The 13,541-nt window shown below is 42.3% G+C and overlaps 1 protein-coding gene across 1 annotated transcript in view; it reads right to left on the reverse strand.

The window, feature by feature from the left end:
• Window positions 1-13,541, reverse strand: part of arl8a (ADP-ribosylation factor-like 8A) — a 36,625-nt gene that overhangs the window by 4,595 nt on the left and 18,489 nt on the right. The window contains exons 2-6 of the mRNA XM_084317570.1: window positions 11,426-11,506; window positions 10,219-10,292; window positions 9,217-9,310; window positions 1,432-1,499; window positions 1,114-1,184 (exon numbers count right to left, since the gene is read on the reverse strand). Of these exons, the coding sequence (XP_084173696.1) occupies window positions 1,114-1,184; window positions 1,432-1,499; window positions 9,217-9,310; window positions 10,219-10,292; window positions 11,426-11,506 (388 nt within the window). The remainder of the gene's footprint in view (window positions 1-1,113; window positions 1,185-1,431; window positions 1,500-9,216; window positions 9,311-10,218; window positions 10,293-11,425; window positions 11,507-13,541) is intronic.

Raw genomic sequence — 13,541 nt, forward strand, 5'->3', positions numbered from 1 at the left:
ACACTAACTTTACCACCTTTAGATAATACAGTACTCAACCTCTACCGTCATTCACTATGACTAACAAACCTAATTTTAGAATGTTCATCCCTGTCATAGGGTGGGAAATAATTGTAAGGTATATTAAAAGAAAAAGGTATGCGTTTTCCCATCATCACAAAATAATATACATTTGAGCCATTAAGTAATAAGAATAAGTGATGAAAAATAAGATGAGAATATAAATATCTCTGAAATAACTCTAAAATGTAAAATGTTTGTCCAGCAGCAATGTTTGTATTACTGAAATAGGCCTGGATCCCCTACTTTCAGCCAGGCGACGTAGTGCAACTAGTCTCTCGGTATACTTGCTTGTGACCACGCGTACGAGCAGACAAGCTGCTGCGTTGTGAACGCCATTGTTCACATACTTGTGCGCGTATTTAAAAGCAAGTATAGCGAGACCCTTAGGGGGAAAACATTCCGAACTCTTGAGGTTGTCCATTCAAAGAGGGTAATGATTCCTGGGACAAGCTGCTGGAGATGGACAGAATTAAAGGACCATACCAGTCTTTTTGACATGTGGGTTCCAAGTCATTTCTCTTAAATGACCAGTCTGCAGCGGCCTTTGTGTCACCTGGTTGATGCAAATTTAATTATACAAAATGTTTCAGTAATGGTAAAAGAAAAAAGAAGGGTGCCTTGCTTTTTACATCAAGGCAAGAATGACTTGGATCCCACATTTAAAAAAGATTGGTATGGTCCTTTAAGAAGACTGGTATTGTCCTTTAAGAAGAACGGTATGGTCCTTTAACCCTTTCACTGCCACACGACAAAGGGTTAACCCTTTCACTACCACACTACAGAAGGTTAACCTTTCACTACCACACTACAGACGGACCATAAGACTGTATGGTCCTTTAAGAAGTCTGTACGGTCCTTTAAGAAGACTGTATGGTCCTTTAAGAAGTCTGGTAGGGTCCTTTAAGAAAAGGTACTACTGAAACCAGCATCATAAAACAACTTCCAAGAATAAAAACGGTTACGCAAATTATAGAATTGAATCCACATAGACATTAATGTGACTTTATCAAGTAATCATTCTTTATAACCCTGTTAAACAGGCAAACTCACCAATGTTGTCTTTCTCCTTGCATGAGATGGAGTAACAGCAAATCTCTCTGTCTTGGATGGCTGACAAGTTCCTGGAGGAGAAGAGAGGAGAGGAGGTAGAGGAGGAAAGGGGAGGAGAGGCGATGAAGAAAGAGGAAAGGAGAGAGAAGTGATTCGAGGAAATGGGAGGAGGTGAGAAGAGAGGGGAGGAAAGTAGAAGATAGAAGAGGAAGATCTGTTATCTATTTTCTTGTCTGACTCTGGAGAAGACGGTAAGTACATTAATGTTGGCATGTTCCTTTAAAATAAAATAAAAAGTGTAACCTCTCCCGAACTCACATCCTCTCGATTAGTTCCTTTTCATCCAAGGCACCAGGAATGTCTCGTTTGTTTCCCAACACCAACACCTAGGAGACCGACAGGAAACACACTGTCCATGACCACGGACACAGACTACACCCTTTCGCTTACAACGAGCACCTACTAGCCTTGAGCTCAGTTTGAATAGATTACAGATCGACAATGATGTTCTTGCCGTCTTTGGTCTTGACATGATCAAAGTAATGGAGTATGAGTTGTTTTTCGATGGGATAACTGTAATAGGTTTCCTGCCGTCGGCCGTGACTGAGGTACTGGCGTTACAGCTGGAGTTGGTCCCTGGGGCCGTACTGTGTGGCTGCCCACTGCTTACAAATTAACTTAACAATAATAATATAATAATGACTTGGATTTATATAGCGCTCTTCATGACACCCAGAGCGCTTCACAGAGTCCATTATTCGTTCATACACAGTCATACCGGTGGTGGTAAGCTACAATTGCAGCAGAGCAACAACTTATATTATTACTGACATTGAGATAGTAATTTGTTACACTACAGATTATATTATATGTTGTTACTACTGTATTGCACATCGTTGCGGGCAAGACCACCCGCATTTCATTGTATACTTGTATGCCGTGACAAATAAAACTCTTGACTTGACTTGACTATCTACCCTGCATTCTCTACCATCTACCCTGCATTCTCTACCATCTACCCTGCATTCTCTCTACCCTGCATTCTCTACCATCTACCCTGCATTCTCTACCATCTACCCTGCATTCTCTACCATCTACCCTGCATTCTCTCTACCCTGCATTCTCTACCATCTACCCTGCATTCTCTACCATCTACCCTGCATTCTCTACCATCTACCCTGCATTCTGTACCATCTACCCTGCATTCTGTACCATCTACCCTGCATTCTCTACCATCTACCCTGCATTCTCTACCATCTACCCTGCATTCTCTACCATCTACCCTGCATTCTGTACCATCTACCCTGCATTCTGTACCATCTACCCTGCATTCTCTACCATCTACCCTGCATTCTCTACCATCTACCCTGCATTCTCTACCATCTACCCTGCATTCTGTACCATCTACCCTGCATTCTCTACCATCTACCCTGCATTCTCTACCATCTAGAGGTGCAAATCCAGAGCCTGCAGGATAATGAAAGACCCTCACCACCCCAACAACAGCCTGTTCCAGCTGCTGAGGTCAGGCAGACGCCTGCGAACCCCAGCTACTAGGACGGAGAGACTTCGGCTTGGCTTCTTCCCCCAGGCCATCAGAGCCTTGAACACTGAACTCTCCACACACAAGCACACATGAGCACACACACGACACGCACGCTGTACACGCACGCACACTAGCAGCCACTTTGACATGAGCAGGCACACACTCATGCTGCACACGCCCACACTTATGGCCACTGGGGAAGGGTCACTTTAAGGGTAGTATGGTGGCAGTGGCAGTGTGTTGCACTACCAAAGGACCTAGCATGTCCTCCATGCTCTGTGGGTAACTTGTGTACGGATACCGATATGCCCTACTGTGTTACCTGTTTATTGCACAATGTTGTTTTATTGGATTCTATGTTGTTACTACTGTATTGCACATCGTTGCGGGCAAGACCACCCGCATTTCATTGTATACTTGTATGCCGTGACAAATAAAACTCTTGACTTGACTTGACTATCTACCCTGCATTCACTACCATCTACCCTGCATTCTCTACCATCTACCCTGCATTCTCTACCATCTACCCTGCATTCTCTACCATCTACCCTGCATTCTCTACCATCTACCCTGCATTCTCTACCATCTACCCTGCATTCTCTACCATCTACCCTGCATTCTGTACCATCTACCCTGCATTCTGTACCATCTACCCTGCATTCTCTACCATCTACCCTGAATTCTGTACCATCTACCCTGCATTCTGTACCATCTACCCTGCATTCTCTACCATCTACCCTGCATTCTCTACCATCTACCCTGCATTCTCTACCATCTACCCTGAATTCTGTACCATCTACCCTACATTCTCTACCACCTACCCTGCATTCTCTACCATCTACCCTGCATTCTCTACCATCTACCCTACATTCTCTACCATCTACCCTGCATTCTCTACCATCTACCCTGCATTCTCTACCATCTACCCTGCATTCTCTACCATCTACCCTGCATTCTGTACCATCTACCCTGCATTCTGTACCATCTACCCTGCATTCTCTACCATCTACCCTGCATTCTCTACCATCTACCCTGCATTCTCTACCATCTACCCTGCATTCTCTACCATCTACCCTGCATTCTGTACCATCTACCCTGCATTCTGTACCATCTACCCTGCATTCTCTACCATCTACCCTGCATTCTGTACCATCTACCCTGCATTCTCTACCATCTACCCTGCATTCTCTACCATCTACCCTGCATTCTCTACCATCTACCCTGCATTCTGTACCATCTACCCTGCATTCTCTACCATCTACCCTGCATTCTGTACCATCTATCCTGCACTCTGTACCATCTGTACCATCTACCCTGCATTCTCTACCATCTACCCTGCACTCTGTACCATCTACCCTGCATTATCTTGCTCTCTCTCTCCAAAATCTATCCCTTTCTTTTGGCTAATTTAAGACTCATTTGATGTTTCCCTGTGCTCCCTCAGTTCCCCCATCATTCCTCCATTTTTACGACCTCATCTTCTGTATCACCTCCTGCATCCGGCTCTCTCCACCTCCTATTTTTATCGTTTTTACGTTTTTACTGCCTTCTCTCCCTACAGGCCTCATCTCCTCTATCTCTATCCCTCTCTCAGTCTCATCACTAAATCAGGCAGATATCCTTTTTGGTCATCAGACACATCAATTATTCATTACTGGTCTTAAGTCTAGTGTCTGTGTCTGTAGCAAGGTGACAGGTGCCACACTGCAGGACCAGCAGCCATCAATCACCAGCTGAAATCTCACGGGTCATTCTACATTGCTGAGGCCATATGCACCTGCATGATGCACACGGCTCTTCATTTCTCATATGACACCACCATTTTTGCTCTAGCGTTAGAATTAAGCACACAAGAGCCCATGAAGGATGGTAATGTCGGTGGGCCAATATCATAATGTCGGTGGGTCAATACCAATATCATAATGTCGGTGGGCCAATATCACAATGTCGGTGGGCCAATATCACAATGTCGGTGGGCCAATATCATAATGTCGGTGGGCCAATATCACAATGTCGGTGGGCCAATATCATAATGTCGGTGGGCCAATATCATAATGTCGGTGGGTCAATACCAATATCATAATGTCGGTGGGTCAATACCAATATCATAATGTGGGTGGGCCAATATCACAATGTCGGTGGGCCAATATCACAATGTCGGTGGGCCAATATCATAATGTCTGTGGGTCAATATCATAATGTCGGTGGGCCAATATCACAATGTCGGTGGGCCAATATCATAATGTCGGTGGGCCAATATCACAATGTCGGTGGGCCAATATCATAATGTCTGTGGGTCAATATCATAATGTCGGTGGGCCAATATCATAATGTCGGTGGGCCAATATCATAATGTCTGTGGGTCAATATCCCATGTTGAATATCAGTCAGTACAAAAAAAAATTATTTATAAAAGGCAAATATCGGCCGGGTAAAAACAACCAGGCCACATGTACAAAAAAAATCTCAAAATTCATCTTCAACTTGCACGTTTTTCTAGATGGACGTAAGCATTATTTGTGTGCTGAATGTGTTATTACACTGTTATTTCACAAGCATAACATGTTAATAGATGAGTAATGAATGTGTTATTACACTGTTATTTCACAAGCATAAAACATTAATAGATGAGTAATGAATGTGTTATTAGACTGTTATTTAACCCCTTAAGCCCAACGGGCCTGGTAGTGGTTCGAAATTAATATCACGTCATAAATACATCAATAGAGTCCGTATTAATTAATGTTGCGTTTCTTTTTCAAATGTAGCCAAGAGTAAAGACCCTAACCCTATCAAAACAGCAGTCAACGTGTATATTTTCAGCATTACGTTTGTTTACCAATGATTTTAGTGTTATTAGCTAAATATAAGTTTATAAATATCCGGATGAATTAGACGCGAGGAAATGACGCCGTCATTCATGTTTGTAGTCCATGGCGGAGCATAGACATTATAAAAAAATAACTGTACTTACAGTAGATTTCATTCATAGTCTTTGCTGCCCTGTCAGGGGCACCTGGTGGTACTAAATCCAGATTGAACTCTGCCATTGGAAAGATGAGATTTGGCCCGATCCATAGATGTATGACTTGGCCATAATAAGGTTATTTATAGGCCCGATATACTATATTCATATTTTAAATTACATGTGTCCGGATGGCAAAATTCAATACTGTATCTACAGAAAACCCTGTAAATGATCTGCCGTTTATTAATTTGCTTAGTTTTTTGTACACTTGATCTAAAGAAGGTGCTGAATGAGACTTTTCACGTCTGGTCAATGTTAGCATGGTGTTATTCACCGTCAAAGATGGCAATTTTTTTAATAATAATAATAAATTATATTCTCCTTTGGTTCATTACAATTTACTCAAGCCTAATTGATTGATTTTTATTTAGTACATACAAAAGTATAAAAACAAGGGGTACAAGGATAACATGTGAAAGTCTGTCGACTTGTTTCCAACATGGTCCCAAGAAGAATACAATACCGTAATTTTCGGACTATAAGCCGCGCCTTTTCCCCCATTTTTCTACCCTGCGGCTAATCTATGGATTTTTACAGCTAACGGCCACTAGGGGACCTCCTAAATCTATGGTTTTTTACAGGTTACAGTCCACCACCTTTAACTCTCACTCGCTCTTCTCTCACAGGCACACAGCTGCTGCAGCAGTGCACACCTTGCCCCTCCTCCTCCCCCTCACAGACCCATGTCAACAAACCCTTACGGCAAGAGTCGAGTGCATGAGCAGCTCAGAGCTCCTCTTTCAACATAACTGAAGCATTAAACAAAATGACCCAGTCAACTATTCACTTTAGTTTAATACATGAGGCATTGGCTAACGTTAACTACTGGCTACTGATGGCTCCTGATATCAACGTCTGATATCATCAGTTTGGCATTCGTTTTCACAGGTGCTGGCTAGCGTTGGCTAACTAGCTATTGTTGTTCCGTGAGCTAATGTTAGCTACCTAGCTAACGTTACTGTTTAAACAAAATGACCCAGTCAACTATTCACTTTAGTTTAATACATGAGGCATTGTCTAACGTTATCTAGCTGGCTAGCTACTGATAGCTCCTGATATCAACGTCTGATATCATCAGTTTGGCATTCGTTTTCGCAGGTGCTGGCTAGCGTTGGCTAACTAGCTAACGTTCCGTGAGCTAACGTTAGTACCTAGCTAACGTTATTGTTTAAACAAAAAATTTAATAAATGGGAGCTTCCTCAAACAGCCATCTCTTTCCAGACAATCCCCTCTGTGCCATTGCCAAACTCAAAGCCCTTCTCTCCCCTGCAGACCTTCAGAGAGTCATCCACGCCTTCATTTAATCTAGATTAGACTACTGCAACTCCCTCTATATAGGCATTAACCAGTCTTCCCTGTCCCGCTTACAACTGGTACAAAACGCTGCTGCCAGACTGTTGACCGGAACCTGCAAGAGAGACCACATCACCCCTGTCCTTGCCTCCCTTCATTGGCTCCCAGTACGCTACAGGATAGATTTTAAGGTTCTCCTATTTGTTTTTAAAGCCCTTAATGGTCACCCCCCCTCCTACATCTCAGACCTCCTATCCCCCTATTCCAACACCAGGTCCCTCAGGTCAGCCGATCAGAGGCTCCTGACAGTCCGGAGGGCTAACCTCAAGCTCAGGGGAGGCCGTGCCTTTGCTATCGCAGCCCCTGAACTGTGGAACAGCATCCCCACCTCCATTAGGCTCGCCCCCTCGATAGATGCCTTCAAATCGAGGCTCAAAACCCACTTCTACCTACTAGCCTTTCCCGTTCACTGACTCATGCCCTGTTTTCCTGTGTTTCATGTGTTTGCCTGTGTGCCCTCCCATAAAACGGAGTGTGATTGTTGTCAATATGTATCTATGTGTATCTACCCTCTGTACAGCACTTTGGTTGACACGCGTCATGTGAAATGTGCTATATAAATAAATCTGATTGATTGATTGATTGTGCACGAACCCTTACATATGGTAATTAAACATTAAAAGACATGCGGCTTATAGTCGAGTGCGGCTTATATATGTACACATCATTCAATTTAGCTGCTGCGGCTTATATTCAGGTGCGCTTTATAGTCCGAAAATTACGGTAAATCACAAAAAAGAGTTAAGATAAGATAGATAAAACAAGTAGATAATAGACAACACAATTTTCTGAAAGAGCCTCATTACAGCATGTCATGTTCCTGTTCTTCAAGAGTGGTGGCCAAGCACCCACTGCAACCTATTGTTGCAGATGTCGCTTCACACCCCTCTTGAAGACAGCAATAGTGGGGGAGTTTTGGATGGCCCTGGGCAGAGAGTTCCACAGCCGGTAGGCTGTAGACAGAAAGCCATTCTGTGAGTAGGAACCCTTTCTAGGCTCATAAACTGAGAGCTGCCCAGACCGTAACTGTCGTCCGTGGACCTGGCCACACAGGACAATGCGAGAGCATAAATAACTGGGGGCAGATCCATTTAACATTCTATACATATGTCCCAGTTTCAGAAAGGAGACCCTCTGCTCCACAGGGAGCCATCCCACCTCATTGAGTGACATGGCTCAATATGGGTTCGAGTTGGTAGATTTAGGACCAATCGTATGGTCTTATTTTGGCTGGTTTGTAGCCTGTGTTTACTTTCCACTGTAACACCACTATACCAGTACGTACATGCATAATCATATTGGCTGAGGATCATGCAGTTGGCAAGCTATTTCATAGTTTCCAGTGATAAGAACCTCTTTTTTCGGTGCAAAAATTTCACCCTTGCCTAGTAACAGACACAATATTCCTGTAACTGGGAATACATTCCCTGAGGTCCATAGATGTCCCAAGATACCAAGAACATGCAAATGGACCTTGTAGAAGTGGAGCAATCTTCCATTTACTTGGGTATGTACTTTTAGGCAGATTTTCTGAAAATATGGCTGGGGCTTAAGAGGTTAACAAGCATAATGTTAATAGATGAGTAATGAATGTCTTATCCCAGTTATTTAACATGGATAACACGTTAATAGATAGTAAGAGATGTGTTGTCCCAGTTATTTAACATGCATAACACGTTAATATAGTAAGTAGGGATGCTCGATATTGGCTTTTTTACCGATACCGATATTCCGATATTGTCCAACTCTTAATTTCCGATACCGATATCAACCGATATCAACCGATACCGATATATGCAGGGTTTCCCCCCCAAAAAAACTGAATAATTTCAGGTAACTAATAATTTCACTGTATGCAATATTGTTATTGTTTTTATTTTTTTTTAAACCGATACCGATATTTTCCGATATCACATTTTACTGCCGATATCGGTACATATATTATCGGTGATAATATCGGACATCCCTAATAGTAAGAGATGTGTTACCCCACTTATTTAACATACATAGCACGTTAATAGATAGTAAGAGATGTGTTATCCCAGTTATTTAACATGCATAACACGTTAATAGATGAGTAAGAGATGAGCATCCAGTTGATAGTAAAATCATTACGGCCGCTCTATGAATGAGGCCCCAAGACGTTTTGTGTGTTTAAACTTTAAGTGCTCTCACTGGAATGCCCTGTAGCTGGGGTTTGTCTAGGAGGTTGTGCAGCTCATTCTTGGAGGCCTCAATCTTTTCAGGGTCCGCTGCATCTACCATATACCTGGGTGAGGGAGGACGGGGCAGGAAGGAGAGAAAGGAAGGTGTCATGTGAGCACATAGTCCATTATATACACAGTATATATATTCAAGATTCCAGATTATTTATTATTTATTTATTCCACAGCTAAAGAGATTGGTTTTATCCGGTATCACAGTGGCTAAAAAGCTGATAGCATCACGATGGTTTCAACCGGAAAAAATTTGCCGTAAGGTCTGGATTCTTACATATCTCTATGTGATTTATCAAGAAATATCAACAGCTAGAATTTTGGGTCTCAATGAATCCAAAATGGCAATGTGGTTAGAAGTGGTGGAGAGAATAAAAGCCAGCATATAATGGTAGTGTCTGGTTAGGAACAAATTATAATGGTTGGATTATCCAATGGGGGGTCCGGGAGAGGGGGGTACGAGCTGGAGCATATGTGTATTTGTATATCCTATTGTGTGTTGTCATGTTTGTTTATATGTTTGTTTAAAAAATTATAAAAAAATAAAATACAAAAAGATTCCAGATTATATATTGTCATGTGCACAGTTAAACAGACAGTTTGCTGTACAATGAAAATCTTATTTCGCTAGTCCGCCCTTCAAAATCACACGGATCACACAATACTTAAACAAAAAATTAACAACTTAAATACAAGCAAATACTAAAACAAGGCACAAGTGAGTAACATTGACATTATTGCACGTTCCTTCCATATATATATACTATAGTAATTTCATGAAAAGTCTAGTGTAGATTTCTCACAGAATTATTTCTGAAATGTTTGAGAATGTCAGGTGAAAGATTGTGTGTGTGTGTGTGTGTGTGTGTGTGTGTGTGTGTGTGTGTGTGTGTGTGTGTGTGTGTGTGTGTGTGTGTGTGTGTGTGTGTGTGCGTGTGTGTGTGTGTGTGTGTGTACTCACACAATTGCACTGACTCCTCGACAGTATCTCTCCCACATACTCCTGAATCGAGGCTGACCCCCTATATCCCACAGCTGGGGAGACAGAGAACCACCATCGTTATGCAAATCAAAAATATCTTTAGCCTCTTTCTCTACCTTTCCCACTGCCCTGTGATGAACCCATGATTCATTCAACACAGTGTACAAAACACAATAACCTAATGAAAAATGAACCCATGATTCAACACACAGTCCAAAGGTACATATATTGTTACAACATTTGTACAAAACCCAATAACTGCTAAAGGCTGTTTTTATCATATAGTGGCTGTGGGATGAAAATGAAAATCGCTGAATTAGCAACTGCTAATCTAGGGTGCCCACCAGCTCTGCCTAAGTGCCTTTGAGCAAGGCACAGAACCGACAAACTGCTCCAGGTGTCCCTGTACCCGTCCCTCTCTTCTACCTCCGTGTAGTCGCCGGTACTGGTGGAGGCAACATGTCGGCACGTGTTTCAAATGACACACGTGCCTAGAACGGGCTCCGTTATGTATTCCTGTAGGAGGTCGAGACCCACTCTCTCCTACTGCGACGCCTTCTTCCACTGGAAAGAATACATAAGCGGCCCACTTGGAATTCCTGGTAAATATCAATGGGCTCTTGTTGCCGATTTGCATATTAATAGATCATTGCGTTCTCACTGAGGGTAAAGGTGCAGAGATGCTGCCGAGCCATTTATATTCAACTACCTGGTGGGGAAAAAATATATAAAAATAAAATAATATATCCCTTTCCATATACTTATACTATATCTATTGTGCTATATTTAATTTAGTTTATATCCCATATAATTTTATTCAACCTCTTATACAGTCGTACAGCCCTGGCCTAATACTTTATTTCATAAATATATTATTCTATTGTGCTTAACTTAGCTCATATTTCATTTTATTTTACTCCACCACTTTATTGTATTATCCGTCTGTTAATGTCTGTCCGCTAATGTCGCACCAGTAACGTCCAAAGCTAATTCCTTGTAGGCAATAAAGACCTTTCCGGTTCTGATTCTGAAAAACATATTTATACAAACAGAGACAACAGAGTTTTGTATAGAACATTTTTAAGGGTTCAGAATCTGTGAGCCTGGAGATGCTGGGTTCTCATCCCGCGGCGAAGTTATGGTGCGGACGACATCCACGCCCTCAGAGCCGAGTCCTCCCACTGACCTTAATGGTGACATTTCCTTTGGTGATCTTCCTCATGTTGAAACCCACAGTAGGAATCATGTCTTCACTGAACTGCCCCGACTGGAGGGAGAGGAAGGAGGGAGAGATGGAGGAGGAGATGGAGATGGGAGAAAGTGAGCGTGCGATGAATGATGAGAGAGAGAGAGAGAGACCAGAGAGGAAGGAGGGAGAGAAAGAAGGATAAATTATGAACGCACCAGGGCAAGACGGCTGTGTTCACAACGTCACACATACAGTATGCAACCGACAGAGTGCCGTGAACAGGCTTGATGAGCTAGCAACAAAATCTGACCGCAGAGGTCACAGTGGAAGTTGAAAAGGTCAATGTTTCTGACAAGTCATTGATCGTGGCTGTCCTGTCTATTGATCCCCTTCAGTGGCGTTCTCGCAACATCCGGCCCACGGCATTTAAACGCTCGGCTGATCAGCACAAAAGGTAAAAGAAAAGGACAGGTTCACCTTTTCTTTCTACATACTGACCTGGAAGGCTAATATATCCCTTTCCATATACTGACCTGGAAGGCTAATATATCTTTCTACATACTGACCTGGAAGGCTAATATATCTTTATAGATACTGACCTGGAAGGCTAATATATCCCTTTCCATATACTGACCTGGAAGGCTAATACAGTATATCTCTTTATACATACTGACCTGGAAGGCTAATATATCTCTATAGATACTGACCTGGAAGGCTAATATATCTCTTTCTACATACTGACCTGGAAGGCTAATATATCCCTTTCCATATACTGACCTGGAAGGCCAATATATCTCTTTATAGATACTGACCTGGAAGGCTAATATATCCCTTTCCATATACTGGCCTGGAAGGCTAATATATCCCTTTATAGATACTGACCTGGAAGGCTAATATACCCCTTTCCATATACTGGCCTGGAAGGCTAATATATCCCTTTATAGATACTGACCTGGAAGGCTAATATATCCCTTTCCATATACTGGCCTGGAAGGCTAATATATCCCTTTATAGATACTGACCTGGAAGGCTAATATATCCCTTTCCATATACTGGCCTGGAAGGCTAATATATCCCTTTATAGATACTGACCTGGAAGGCTAATATATCCCTTTCCATATACTGGCCTAGAAGGCTAATATATCCCTTTATAGATACTGACCTGGAAGGCTAATATATCCCTTTCCATATACTGGCCTGGAAGGCTAATATATCCCTTTATAGATACTGACCTGGAAGGCTAATATATCCCTTTCCATATACTGGCCTGGAAGGCTAATATATCCCTTTATAGATACTGACCTGGAAGGCTAATATACCCCTTTATAGATACTGACCTAGAAGGCTAATATATCCCTTTATAGATACTGACCTAGAAGGCTAATATATCCCTTTATAGATACTGACCTGGAAGGCTAATATATCTCTTTCTAGATACAGACCTGGAAGGCTAATATATCTCTTTCTAGATGGCATCAGAGTAGAAACTATTTGGCAACAACATTACCTGAACTCAGTATCACATGTTTGTGTTTGTCATTTTGTGTTCAACTGAGCCTAGAGCTATTATTACAAAACAGGATATATCACACACGCGCGCGCGCGCGCACACACACACACACACACACACACACACACACACACACACACACACACACACACACACACACACACACACACACACACACACACACACACACACACACACACACACACACACACACACACACACACACACACACACACACACACACACACACACACACACACACACACACACACACACACACACACACAGCTTAGCTCGACCGCCACAAGTGGTGCTGTGTGGGCCTAGGGCCAATCTCTCTTGTTAAGATACATTTCAACACTGTTGTTGTTGTTATGTGTAATTGAAATGTACTTTCCTCCTCAAGATGAATATTCAGCCTGGGGTCAGTGAGACCTTATTTCAGAGGGACACAGACCAACACTGTTACCTTCTCCTGTAACAAGGTAATTTAACACTTTACTGTTCCACTGTTGGTAATCACATTAGTTACTGATCTAACAAATAGGCTACATTATCATTCCCCGTTCTTTTGTCGATTCAAATAAATATTGATACAATTCT

Source organism: Notolepis coatsorum (assembly GCF_963971535.1).
Source record: "Notolepis coatsorum genome assembly, chromosome: 6".
Classification (NCBI taxonomy): domain Eukaryota; kingdom Metazoa; phylum Chordata; class Actinopteri; order Aulopiformes; family Paralepididae; genus Notolepis; species Notolepis coatsorum.